At 43.3% G+C, this 14,181-nt stretch overlaps 1 protein-coding gene across 1 annotated transcript in view; it reads left to right on the top strand.

The window, feature by feature from the left end:
- Positions 1-404: 404 nt before the first annotated feature.
- Positions 405-14,181, top strand: part of LOC104533215 (neural-cadherin-like) — a gene marked incomplete at both ends in the record, with an annotated part of 35,219 nt that continues 21,442 nt past the window's right edge. Inside the window, 11 exons of the mRNA XM_010182827.1 lie at positions 405-599; positions 1,035-1,260; positions 2,578-2,782; positions 3,176-3,287; positions 5,980-6,229; positions 7,163-7,305; positions 8,142-8,314; positions 8,649-8,817; positions 10,043-10,213; positions 13,320-13,492; positions 13,610-13,777. Of these exons, the coding sequence (XP_010181129.1) occupies positions 405-599; positions 1,035-1,260; positions 2,578-2,782; positions 3,176-3,287; positions 5,980-6,229; positions 7,163-7,305; positions 8,142-8,314; positions 8,649-8,817; positions 10,043-10,213; positions 13,320-13,492; positions 13,610-13,777 (1,985 nt within the window). The remainder of the gene's footprint in view (positions 600-1,034; positions 1,261-2,577; positions 2,783-3,175; positions 3,288-5,979; positions 6,230-7,162; positions 7,306-8,141; positions 8,315-8,648; positions 8,818-10,042; positions 10,214-13,319; positions 13,493-13,609; positions 13,778-14,181) is intronic.

Raw genomic sequence — 14,181 nt, 5'->3', positions numbered from 1 at the left:
GCAGAGATCAAGAGAAATATTTGAATAAGCCCTAAACCTGATTTGGTAAAACTGGCAACATTTATGCTGATTTTGTTGAAAATAAAAAGGCCAAATTTCACTTGAGTTTGGATAAGTACACACTTAAAACTGTGTCATGGCAAGTGGTATTACTGACTTAGTATTTAATATGCATATCTAACTAATTAAAAGCTATTACTGAAAGTATTTTTAATTAGTTGTTAACTGCACTTAATGCACATCAAGCTGCCAAAGTCTGTATCTGTACTGAATTTTTTGTGCACGCAATAGGATGAATGTGATGGGCAATTCAGTTGATTTACAGACACTAATGGATAAGATCTTAAACATTCCTGATTTAAGTCTGTGAACAAGCTGTCCAGAAATCCACTCATCTTTTGCAGATAATGACTGGTACCTCTGCCACGTGACACTCCTTGCCCCAGAGGAGGACCTCCTGTCCTGGGGCATGTACCCCTACCCCTACCTGGCACGTGTCGATCCAGACGCCCGAAAAGGCACTCTCATCTACCAGCTTGTCGCATTTTACAATAACAATGAAAACACCAGTGCTGGGATAACTTACACACTCATCGCAGGTAGGTCTATTCTCAAAAAAATGTTTTTTTGTAACAATTCTCCATTCTATCATTTCATTGATTTTTCCCTTCTGGTATCCTTAAAGATACAGCAGGTATAGCAAATAGAAGCTGGAGGTGCTTTAAGTAAAACAGTTTTGTGGATGGGAATCTTTCTTGCTGCCACTTTCATTGCTTTACTTCTATTTTGAAATCAATGGCAGCCTTAATGTTAGTTTCAGGCTCCATTTTTCACCTGTTCTCATCTTTTTTATGCTGCACCGGTCAACAGAGCACGAAGTGAGTGAAAGATCAGGTGCACAGCTGGAGAGGAAAAAAGAAGTGCACACAAGGCCATAGGTAGATGATTTGAGGATGACTTACCTTAAAATAGCGAAGATGCAAACGTTCTTGCTGTGGGGCATTTTTCAGATCAACTTTCACATATATTGATAGGTGGTGAAGAGCGCTTCCAAGTAGATAAGGACACTGGCATTATCATGACGACTGGCTTGCCTTTGATGTGGAACAAGGAGTACGTGGTTACTGTGGAAGCCACCGATGCATATGGCAACAAAAGCCCCTACGCCTCCATTTCCATCTTGGTGGGCTCGCGACCTCCGCAGTTTACCAACATGTCCTACAATGTGTTTGTCCCTGAAAACACGCCAGCAGGAGAAAAGTAAGTTGAGCTCCCTCCCTGTAGTCTGAGAGAAACTTCACAGAGCACAATAAACTGAATTTTTTTGTGTTATTGCTTCTCATGGCTATGTGTATGTGTTTGCCTATTACACTTTAAAAATAGTGTCGAGTTTTCTAAAAGAAATTACACTTTTTCTGGTGTTTGAGAGTCTCCAGTGTGGCACATGGTGAAGTCTGGGATGCTGGAATACTGCTGAAATTATTTTAGTACTCCTGGGGTGTTATTGTATTGTATCATGAATTAAAACAGCCAGACTCCTGGCTATGCATCTCCTGGAGCACTTCAGATATAAATGAGTGCTTGAAGAATACTGTCTTATTAAAATACAGATTAACCAGATTTGGAGTTGTTTGTATCCCATTTGACTTGTATTTAGATTTTTTAAAAGGCAAGTCATTGCCAGACTCTTGAGATAACAACACCGTATGAAGTGCAGATAGATACAGCTGAGTCTCCAAAGGGCTCTGCCATTCCATGAAGAGTATCTAAGCCTAGTCACAGCAGGAAGTTGCTGCTAAGCTGGCTCTGGTTTTATTGCCACTGTTCAGCTGCTTGAGAGAAGCCTGAGCTTTCAAGGCACCACGTAGCAGGTGGAGCAGTTTCATAGGGCCTTTAAGGAGCAGAAAATCTCAAAATCAGCTGATGAAGTAGAAAAAATTGCTGGAGATGGGCCACTTACACCTTTAAAAGAGACTGAATGAAGAGGAGGAGGAAAAATTGTCTCCTTTCCTGGAGTTTTCACTGAGATGGTCTTAAAGTGTATTGTCACGCTGGCCAGAGACTGCTGTGAGAGATGAGGCTTCAAAGCATAAGTCATGATAGGGAGGCAGTCATTCATTTCATGTCCTGACAAGGGGGACAGCAGGGTCTGGAAAGGCTCTGTGCTTTCTGGGATTCCCATCCATCTCTGAACCAGTTCCTTTTCTGTATATGCAGCTTCAAAGAAAGCCAGAAGTACAGCAGCTCAGTTGTCGCTGTAACTGAAGCTAAACCCGTAACTGCTGTCAAGTATTTGGAAGGGTGCACAAGGGAAGAAAAAGATGTTTACATGTTAGTAGTGGGTTGAAATGGGTTGTTATCACAGCCCTGCTCTGTCAGAGGATCAGTTTAGTGAGAGAGAGTAGGTGGGCTCCCTGTAGCACAGGGATTTCCAGTCTAGATGCAAAGCTGAGCCCAGCATTGACAGAGTGAACAATTAACCTTTCATCATCCTTGTCTTCCTCTTCTAGATGCTCAGGAGACAGCCTTTGTAGTTGTTGCTTTGAACAAAGGGTTATCCTCTCTCATTCTTTACAGAGTAGCAGTTGTTGAGGCTGTTTCTTTCCAGAGCCAGCCTCTTTCGTACACCCTGCTGACGAACCCCAGCGGGCTCTTCAGGGTGAGGCAGGAGAGCGGGGAGCTCAGCCTGACCCACCCTGTGGACTACGAGAGTGAGCACCACCTCTACCACCTCTTCCTGAAAGCCATGGAGGTTGAGAGCACTTTGAGCAGCGTGACTGAGGTAGGTGGATCACTTTGGTTCCTACCCACTCTCTCTGCAGTCTTCGTTACCTTGTTGTGGGGACCAGTTACACGCAGGAATAACCTGGAAAACTCGTGAAGATGGGAGGGAAGGAGGAGGCCTTATGGTGCAGGCCGAAGGCTGGGCTCTGATCTGGGCTCTGTGAAATACCTCTTGTTATTTCTCTTTGGCTTTGCTTGCCATCTGCTTGGAAGTGGAGGAGATAATACTTCTGTGTGTTGCAGGAGTAGTGTGAGAAAAAGTTTAGCATCAGAGGTGTAAGGACCGGACAGCAGCAAAAGCAATGGCTGCCCAGGCAGTGTCCAGGATGGGGTGCCTGTTTTCCTAAGTGTACAAACTAAAATCTCCTTTCAGCATGTGTTTTTCTCTCAGGTCATAGTCCATATCACCGACGAAAATGACTGTTCTCCTGAATTCCAGCACTCCATTTACAGCAGAGACAACATTCCCGAAACCATTCCTGTCGGCACGTCTCTACTGCAAGGTGAGGACCATCCTGGTACCTTTGATTTCAGTCTTGCCACGGACCTGCTAGTTTGTGTTACATGTTCATGTTCATGTTCTTAGCATGAAGAAACGCTGTCTCTTCCATAGCGAGCACTGCCTTTGCAAGATGTGGATGGTAGCCTTCCTGGAGAGCTGTAGGTGACTTCTAGGTATCCTGGAAGTAAAGTTGTGAGTGTCTTCAGGTGAGCACCATTGTGCTGTGTCACACAGCTGTGCACAGAGAGGGATCCTGTGGTATCCCAAGAGCAGCTGGCAGGCAGTGACTTAGTGGATTGCTGTAGCTTGTTTCCTTTAAATCTCGTGGCTGTCTTTTAACTCAGCTTGGTCAGCTTTTTGACTCCTGAAAGCAACTGCAACTAGTTTTTCTTTTCTTAATGTGTTAAAAAAAAGAGTTTTTAAAATGGTCAGCTAGTTTAATCAAATAGGTATTAATGCTGTATACTTTACTTACAAAGTGTTAAAGGAGAAACCTTTGGAAAGCTTGTGAACTTTTATATTTATGGTTGTGGCTTATCAGTCATCATTCCAAGTTTGTTGTGTTTAACATGGCCACATATCATTTGCACATAAACCCTGAGTGCACAGACGACATTTTTAGAAGCTTGAATAGTATCCTGTTGAAAGATCAGAGCTGTTGGAAATAATTTTAAGCTGCAAGTTCCAACTGAAGCTTCAAGGTCACTCTTGAAATACTGCAGTTGCACAAATGAAGAGTGAACTCGGGTGATGCTGCACCTCTTGTCTCAGTCATGGGACCCCAGTAGACAAGGAACAAAAGTCCATTCTCCAACCTGTTTTACTGGTGCCAGTTAAATGCCTTCAAAGATGTCTCAAGATCTGACATAGTCTGTCATGATGTGGTACTTGCCACAGGTGTGTTTTGCCTAAAACTGGGAGGATGCTTACAGGCTCCCCGACAGCACTCAAACTGGAAGCAGAGCCAGGTTCTGGGGTAGTAAGGGTAACATGGGCTGAGACCTCAGGGAGGTTACAAACTGTAGGAGAAACGGGTGGTCTCAGCAAGTCTAGGCAAGACATAGCAAAAATTTACATGTCTAAGATGTGTCTTTTGAAAACGATATAAATTTCCTGAATTTGAAGCTAAACGAGTGCAGATTGCAGTGGTGCTTTGTTTCCTTTGCATAGCCACATGCTAATAAGAGGGCTGCAGTATCTGCTTTCTCTAAACACTTATCAAAAGAGTTTAAAGCTTGCTGTAGCTCACTTTTTGGTTTAATGGCTCTTGAGAAGAAATAAGTTGACCAAAATGATCAACATCTAAAACTCCTAAGCAAGTGATTTTCCTTAAGCAGATGAATGCTTTTCTCTCCAGGAGACTTGTAAAGCTGATAAAAATTCACCCAGTTGTGGGGGGAGAAAAAGTGTGTGCCCCATGTCCAAAAAAGCAGAACAAAAAAGCTGTGGAATTGCATCCCATTTGGTTGTCTTGCCATGCAGGGTACATTTCAAGAGAAAGAGCCTCTTAGAAAAGAAAATGTGAGGTGGAGGTATAGTGACAGTCAGTGAAAACAGGTGGGTGAGCACTCACTTGGTGTTGAAGGGCTGAGCAGCGTTGGTGGTGGCTGTGAGGAAGGAGAGTGATTAACTTTAAAGCCCTTGCTTTTGTATTGTGTAACACATCCAAACATTTATGCACAGTAGGATTTTGAGAGGTGTTAAACAAAATGTTAGAACCACCCTAAATGTCCTTTGAAGTGGAGGTAACTTTCCACTGGCAGAGGCAGTTGAGTTTTTTGCAACTAAGTAGCACAGCATTTGGTGTGCTTTTTGAAATCTTTCTCTTCCCTTTGGGAGGGACTTAAACCCTTTGAGTTAATATTCTGATAGTTGTGGGTCCTTGTTTCTTCATCTCATTTTTGGGTGATGCTGTAGCTGCCTGCCAGGCTGTCCATGCATTGCAATCACAGTTCAGCTTCCAAAAAGCTGTGTGCTACCATAATGGCTGTATCTGCATCCTCCTGCTAGAATAAGGAGTTTGTTTAATAGCAGCGTGGGTATGAGTGCAAGCCTCATTGTTTGACTAGAAAAATGGCAAGGTAATTAAAGAGGTGAGTTCCTGCTTTTAAAAATCACTTTTGATACTACGTTGTGAGATCCAGCTCTTTGTTCTGCTGATTTGCTGCTCTGAGCAGATGGGACAGCCAGCCTACTGAATAAAAACTTGCTAGAGAGGAAGGTTTAATCACTCTTTGTACCTTGAAGGGCCAGGTAATTAAAAAGTACTTTAGCTATATCGTAGCTGGAAGCTAATTAAATTTGAACAGCATCCCTGGAGAGAGTGAGGGCACAGTTTCTGACTGATAATGTTCTACCTGCATGCATATTGATCATGGGGTAATTACCAGTGTTGACTGCTATTTGTACAAAGCATGTTGTATAGCGTTGGGATCACGGCTCCCTTGCAAACCCACCTTGCTGCGATCACTCAGGCTGGGTGGGAGGAGGGGAAGAGTTGCTTTGCTTTTTTACTCCCAGCCTCCTACTGAGTTCCCAGACTCTTACCACAAAAATAAGGCTTTTATGGATAAAACAGATTTAGACAATGTTTGTTCTCAAAAAAAAAAGTGTCTGAAGTTGACTTAGGTGGAAAGAGCATAACCAAGCCTCTTCTGCAGCATGACCATTCTGTTAAATGTGTTCTCTCATAGTGCTCGCAACTGACTGTGACTCCGGCTCCAACTCTGAGATCACTTACTTCATCCAGAGCACTGATTTTTCCATCACACATCATGGGGTCATTAATTCTAACCAGAGGCTGAACTTTGAGCGAGCAAACCATATGTATGAGTTTGTGGTGATAGGTGTCGATAAAGGACATCCCCCTCGGACAGGGACGGCGTCTGTGCGGATTCGAATCACCAATGTGAATGACGAGGCTCCTGTCTTCTCCCAGTCTGTGTAAGCCAGCCTGAATGCCTGCTTTGCTTTTCATAGATGCTGTTCATACATATAACATTAATAACACTTGGCTGAACAGCCACTGGTTGGTTTGTGCAACTATAAATACCAGTGAAATAGAGGGGTAATTTGTATTAATTTTTTTGAAGTCAGACCTTCATTTCTAGATTGTATAAAAAAAATACACCACTTGCAATACCTACATATTGACTTTATAGGGCAATTGTTTTATATGGAGAGAACAGAATGAGTAAAACACCTGACTCTATAGGGATTGATTTTCGTCTGTATTGACTCCTAGGTCTGAACGTGATTATCAATGTATAAATGTATGACAGATTAACATGGTAGTTATCAAACATTAAAACTTAGTTTTGCCATCAGCAGATTGTATTATAGGCTAACTTCACAAGACCCTGTTTATTTAAAACGCCTTCTTTCATTTCCTGAATGAGTACAATTTCTATTTTTTGCACAAGTTTAAAGTGCAGACATGTTATAAATACAAAATGTACCTACATTTATTTACAAAATGAAATACTCTTTCACATTCATCTCTGTAGTATCTGATGCTTTCCATTAGTATATAGAGACATAAGAAACACTGCATGACAGGTACTAATCCTTTTTCTCATCTTTAGAAGGTGAGATAAGTGATCCTGGTTTGCAGTGCAATGTAGTATGATGCATATTGATATCTTACAAAAGATCCTTGGAAATTTCTCATACCAAAAATGCAGGATTACACTTGTACCCTATGCCAAAGAGATATGATCAAAGTCTCATCTTAAACTGATTTAAAAGTCCATGATTGCATGCCCAAAGCTTAAAAAAAGTACATTCATAATGAATTTATAATCTTGCCTGATGGTTTACATGGTGATGGCTATTCTGATACTGAATGTGCTGCCATTGCTTCCTTATGTGCGTCAGTTACAAAACTTTCCTCTCAGAAGACGCTGGTCCCAGCACCTTAGTGGCTGCTGTTCGGGCAGAGGACCCTGATGGAGATGGGGTGCTATATCTGATTGCAGGAGGCAATGAAGAGGGAAACTTTGAACTGGATAGTCAGAAAGGTAAGGAAAGAGGTTTTAGAGCACAGCTTTTTACTGTCTAATCTGTATTGACTCTGCTTCACCTGTATGTCAAAAATCATAAGAAAGCACCATATTTATGTAATCTACAAGTGGGGATGCTTTGTATCAATAAGAATTAGCTCTTTAATATGATAGCCTTTCTCCAAGTATCAACCAAAACTTGGAATCCTGATCCATGGACTGTGTGTTCTAAGATGGACCACAAGGACAAGGAACTACCAGAGAGAGTCCAGTGTAGAGCCACTAAGATGATGAGGGAACTGGAGCATCTCCTATATGAGGAAAAGCTGAGAGAGCTGGGTCTTTTTAGCCTGGAGAAGAGGAGACTGAGGGGTGACCTCATTAATGCTTATAAATATCTAAAGGGTGGGTGTCAGGAGGATGGGACCAGACTCTTCTTGATTGTGCCCAGTGACAGGACAAGGGGCAGTGGTCACAAACTGAACACAGGAGGTTCAACCTAAACACAAGGAAAAACTTCTCTACTGTGAGGGTAACCAAGCACTGGCACAGGCTGCCCAGAGAGGTTGTGGAGTCTCCTTCTCTGGAAATATTCAGAACCAGCCTGGATGTGTTCCTGTGTGATCTTCTCCAGGCGATCCTACTCTGGCAGGGGGGTTGGACTGGATTGATCTTCAGAGGTGCCTTCCAACCCCTACCATTCTGGGATTCTGTGGAGATGACTGATCCCTGTACGTTGCAACCAAAATACAAACTGAACCAACAATGCAGTGGCAGAGAAATGTGGTGCACCCTGATTTTGTTTGTTTGTTTACACAGTACAATAAAATGATGCTTTATGCTTCCAAATTTAGGTATCATTAAACTCCGCAGAAACCCACCGCCCAACCTGAAGGGCCCACAGTACACACTGAACATCACCGCGATAGATGACAACGCCTCGGGGGGACCCACCCCTCTCAACAGTTTTGCTGAGGTTATTGTAGGAGTTAATGACATTAATAACAACAAGCCTGTCTTCAGAGAGGTAAGATGGCTTTCTGCAGATGCTCTTTTCTCATCTGTACTGGGGCTACAGACTCCTCTTGGCTGCTGGTGGTTGCTGGCGGACTGAAGGGACTGTGTTTTCAGAATAGAGTGAACCTGCAAGAGAGCATGCAGCCAGCTTTATTCATACTTAAAGTGTCAAGTCTTTGTTCTCCTTTTTTCCTCCTCTCCCTTAGAGCTTGATTTCTAAGTAATAGAAGTTATTTTCTTCTGAATTCTTCTTGGATATGCTGGAAAAAAAACATTGACACTGTGCAGCAAAGTCGTGTGTCTCTGTGTAATGCATAGGGTTGGATGTTTGGGTGTGTTTTTAGTGCGCTTACTACAGTGACAGCACCTGGGTTCTGGAGAATCAGCCTCCAGGCACGTATGTGCTACAGGTAGAAGCCTACGATGCAGACCTCGGCATTAATGGAGTGGTGAAGTACGGGCTCATGCACCGAGATGGAGCTTCCCTAGGATTCAGCATTGATTCAGACACAGGTCAGTAGCTTTCAGGTTACTGAGATAAAATGAAAATTCTGTTGTGCTGCCATGAGAATGCCACTGTACGAGTGTGTCCATCTGGGCTCATGCTTTAACAGTGTAACTGCAGGGTTAGCTGGAGCAGCTTATAGAATAAACACTGGAAAAAGTTCAGAGTATATGGACAGCCACCCACATAGATTAAATTAATATTATAGTGATTTAAATGACAAATTAAGTAAGGAAACAAACTCCAGTTCAGTAAGAAGATAAAAAGTTATTCTGTATCAGTTATTTTTCCTGTTGGATCAAGTGTAGCAATTAAAATGGCAAGCAGAAAGTGTGACATAAACAGCCTGAGTTTGTTCTTCTCAGGGAAGGCCAGGGTTTATGTCTCGTCTCATGGTCAAATAGGAGGTCCAGTGCAGTGTGTATTGAGGCAAAACCCTCATACCAGAACGGGGCAGTGACAGGCAGTCTTGGTGCACTTCAGATGAAGAGGTTATAAAAGCTGTTGATGTTTCTGTAGTCAAACCATTAAAATTTGCATGTCCAACAGTAAAATTTACACTGGAAGGGCTGACAACAGAGCAGCAGAATCCTGGTCCCTACCTGGTCTGGAAGTGGCCTCAAGCAGGCAAGTTTAATGTCTCCCAACCAGAAGAAATGAGCTGAGATAGGGGGAGACTTGGTTAGTAGAGAGGAAAAAACGAAGATTTGAAGAAAATAGTTCCATTTATAACCTAAGTTATGTGATTCTACCCAATTTTAATCTGCTCGATGAGGCAGCCTTTAGCTTCTGTAGTAGACATGACTTTGGTCAGATCACTTTTGCCTTCTGTTCTGTGACCCTTTCCCAAAGTAATAATGAGCTGTCTGAAATACTCAGTTACTTGGGCTATCACTGGAGTAAACCTAAGAGAAGCCTCTCAATGAGGAGGAGAAAGTCCTTCTGTGCCCCATGAGGAGTGAGATAACAAGGTACTGGGACCGAACCTCCTTATCAGGGCAGCCGTGGAGAAAGTTGTGGACTGCTGGCAGCATGTGACATGTGAGGAGAGGAGAGACAGGGGAGCTGGAGTTGGTCTTGCCCAAGACACACGCAGGGTTAGTGTGGATTATGCTTGACAGTTGTGCTGTGTGCGGTCAGAGCTTCCTCTTGTGCAGCAGATGTGCAGGTCCCTTTCTGCAAATTCAGTCCCGAGGCTGTGAAGTGCAGAACAGGAGGTGTCTGTGTTCCCAGGAGTCATCACAACCACGCAGAGTTTTGACCGGGAGAAGCAGCGGGAGTATACGCTGTCTGTCACTGCCACCGACCAGGCTCAGGAGCCGCTGATCGGCGTGTGTCAGGTCACCGTCCTCATCGCCGACGTCAATGACAACGATCCCAAGTTTGAGAACAGTCGCTACCAGTGTGAGTCGTTCTTAACTACCTCTCCCAGTGCCACAACATGAACCTGTTTAGTAGTTCCTTGTAACAGTGGTCAGGTTTTTAGGTGACCAGTCTTCCCTTGCTGCCAGCTAAGCCAGTTACTGCTTAACTCATCATCAGTGGAAATATACAGAATTAATCACTGTCCTCTTTATTCATTGCAGTACTCTCAAAAACATCAGCAGTCTTCACTCCTGCAGATCAGGCAGATCTGATACCTTTGCTTTGCAGCTTTCCCCTGCCTAGTTTTTCTGCACAATGAATTTTTATTCAGTGTCCCAAAACACAACATGACATCCTAGCTGAGAAGTCATTAGCCCTGACTAGAAGAGCAAGTGTCACCTGTATCTGTTTGACACAACACCTCTGTTCGAATAGGCTGGAGTGGTATTTATCTCCTGTCAAACAGCCCAAAATCCTTGGCTTCTAGCCTGTGATTGGCTGTCAGCCCTGATGCCTCCTGTAGCTGTGTTGCTGAGCTGGCTTTTCCCATTTGCCCTGGTGACATTCCCTTTTTCATCCCCACATGACGTGTGGGGATCAGTCTTCCACTTAATTTTACTTGATACTTCTCCAGTAAAATCCTGCACTTCTGTGCACTTGGACCCTCTACTCTTGATGTCATCCACAAGTGACAAGTGTACTCCCTTGTTGCTAGATTAGGGCAGGCCATTCCTGTGCAAAAAATGCGACAACTCAATTTTTGAGATGTTTTGCCAGTTCTATGGAAATGTCATGTAGGGCAAAGGAGTAAGCAATCTCTTATTAAAATGAAGATGGCTTGTAAGTAGGTTGTCTTTAGCATTACAGAGGCCAGCATTTTAGCAGGATTCAAAAAGAGGTTGGATGCTTGCACAGCACAATTTTAACAAGGAGGAAAAGTGACCTACTAGGAAACAGGCTAAATATACATCCACACTTCAGTTATGCACAAGGACAGAAAGAAAATTGTGTTGCACTTTTTAGAATATCTTATAGTGACTAACTCCAAGTGCCAAATTGGTTAAAATGTGCAGATTGGGAATAGCCATTTCTGCATCCCTGCTAGTGGTTTCTGCAAACCTGGCCAAAGCAGCACTGAGAAGTCAGGTGGGAGTGATCTCACTGGAGAGAAATATTTTCGGACAGAGCATAGAAGTCCTTGAGGTAAAGGAAATGCTTGTGCAAAGATGAACATTTCTACTTTACCTTCAAATATGTCCCTCAGGTGAAACTGCCCAGGAATATTTTTTTTCATAAGTAGTGACGCTGAGAGGTCACATTTGGTAATTATGGTGACTTAGGCACTTCTTAGGAATGGGCAGATTTTCTTCTTTTTTCATGAACACAGGGAGCCAGCAAAGGTCCTGAAGCAAAGGCAGCCCTTTGGGATGGAGAAACAGCAGATAATGAGGTCACTTTATGCATAGCACTTTTCCAGCATCTATGCAGAAGTAATCAATGTTTGTACGTCACAGAATTAAAAATAGCTGCTTCTCTAACAAGATCAAATGCCATTAGTCATAGGTTTCTGTTCTTCCTGGAAACTGCTGGTTCTTTGTTCCTCTGCACTAGGATGCTGGTCAAATCCCTGATTTAAGCCATGCATCTTACCATCTGCATGCAAAACAGACATTAAAGAAATGCTTAACTCTATAGAGAAGGGATGGCATATTGTTAGAGTTGTGAGAGTAGCAAGCAGAAGTACATGAGAGAGTACAGTCCTTCTAAGTAATTTTGTCTTTTTTCTTACAATGCAGTTTAACAACATTTGACTATAAAATCATGTATTTAACCACAAAAAAAGGATATTTTGCAGTGTTTCTTAGCAATAAAGTCCATTTTCATTGATCTATTTTAGTGCCATTAAATCTCTTCTGAGAGTAGCTTTGGCTGTTACTGACGCACCCAGGGACACGAATCTCAGGCCAATTAAATGTCTTGGGGGATAAGGGAAGCTAATTAAAGCTCAAATTTTTGCTCACGGAGCAAGCAGTTGTCATGGCTTAAGGTTTTGCTGCCCTGCTGCCACAGACTGTAGTTATTAAAAAACAGAAAATATGACCAACTCTGCTTCATAAACAGAGTTCAAATATGGTTGTCCCACCTCAGAAATGCTAAAGGAGACACATACAAGAGAGATCAAAGATATGAAATGGTTTCTGAACAAGAAGTGATTACATAAGCTGACTAGGTTGTCCAAACGTAACTACAGCAGCCTTCCCACTGCCAGGGCCATTTCAATACCCCGAGCTGGTGGAGCCTTAGTGCATGGAAATGGCTCAAAAACCCATCAGACAAAGCACCCTTGGCTCCTTGGAGGAGAAACTGGGACTGGATGGCTGAGGATGGAGGGAAGAGCAGGACCAGAGTCAGATCAGAGCAATCTGAAGACTGGAGTGTGGAAGAGAGTCAGCTGGCAGGAATGTGATAGCTTTATATAAAAGACTGTAGTGATGGCACTTTATAACCTGCCTCATCCTTCTCCTGTACTCAGCACTGGTGAGGCCGCACTTCAAATACCATGTTGTTTTGGGCCTCTCACTACAAAAAGGACATTTTGATGCTGGAGTGTGTCCAGATGAAGGGCAATGAAGCTGGTGAAGGGTTTAGAGAACAAGACTTGTGAGGAGTGGCTGAGGGAGCTGAGGTTGTTTAGTCTGGAGGAGACTGAGGGCAGACCTTATCACTCTCTACAACTACCTGAAGGGAGGCTGTAGTGAGGTGGGGGTCAGTCTCTTCTTTGTAGCTAGTGATAGAACAAAGCCTTAAGCTGCACCAGGGAAGGTTTAGGTTGGATATTAGGAGGAATTTCTTTACTGAAAGAGCGTTGGAACAGGTTGTCCAGTGGGGTGGTTGAGTAACCATCCCTGCAGGTATTTAAAAGACAAGTAGATGTTGTGCTTAGGGTTATGGTCTAGTGGCAGACTTAGGGCTGGTTTGATGATTGGACTCAATGATCTTAAAGGTATTTTCCAACCAAAACCATTCTATGATTCTATGATTCCAGAAACATTTAATCTCCCATGAAGAGATTTTTTTTTTACAGGAATATTTCTGTTGCACACAGCCTGGTAAATCAGCTGACGATACCTTTGTCTTTTCAAAGACTTTCTCAGTGAAGACACTCCAGTGGGGACGAGTTTCCTCCGTGTTGCAGCTCATGACAGTGATCAAGGTGTGAATGCTGCTGTCACATACTCTATGTTAGAGCACCAGCTGGAATACTTCCAGATCAACCCCAGCACAGGCTGGGTATACGTGAACCGCCTGCTACCCCAGGTAATGTGACTCTGCTTGGAGTAGAGCACCCTCCGACCCCTCAAATCCATTGCAGAGAATCAATTGCAGTCTCTTGATTTGTATACAATGCAAATATCCTTCATCTTTGTTTTGTAGACAACACGCATTAGTCGCTATATTGTAGCGACAGACGGAGGGAACAGAAGCTGCACTGTGGAGCTGGTGGTGACTGTCACCAATGCACTCAGCCAGCCGCCCCGCTGGGAGCAGAGCAGATATTGGGTAACCATCCCCGAAAACACCATTCGTGACACCAAGATAGTGGTATGTTACAAGTGCAATTACTTCCCTCCCTCTTCATTTCAATTTCTTCTTGTTGTGCTCTGTCTCCGTGTCAAGGGTAACCTTATTGGAGCACCCTACCGGGTGTCAGGGGGTGCTCCCATGCCCTGCGTATGTGGGAAATCCTTGAGTGCTTCCACCAAGGGCCTCCTTACTCCTACATCCTCAGTGGACTGTGCTGCCTGCCTGCATCTTTCCTACAGCTTTTCTCAGTTTACCACTACAGCATGTAACAGCTGTTGTTTGCTTTGGGCTCTTCTAACCCAAACCAATTCCTTTTTAGCCTGCACAGACTTACTCTTTAAAGACAGTCTTTTCTGTAAATTGCCAGAAAATTCCTGTCTTCCTCCTCCTGCAAGTAATATCCAAGCACTTGCGAACAATTT

The sequence above is a fragment of the Mesitornis unicolor genome, unplaced genomic scaffold (genome assembly GCF_000695765.1).
Source record: "Mesitornis unicolor isolate BGI_N332 unplaced genomic scaffold, ASM69576v1 scaffold16234, whole genome shotgun sequence".
NCBI classification, from domain to species: Eukaryota; Metazoa; Chordata; class Aves; order Mesitornithiformes; family Mesitornithidae; genus Mesitornis; species Mesitornis unicolor.
Note: the sequence above shows the minus strand (reverse complement) of the source record. Positions and strands in the feature narration are given on the sequence as shown.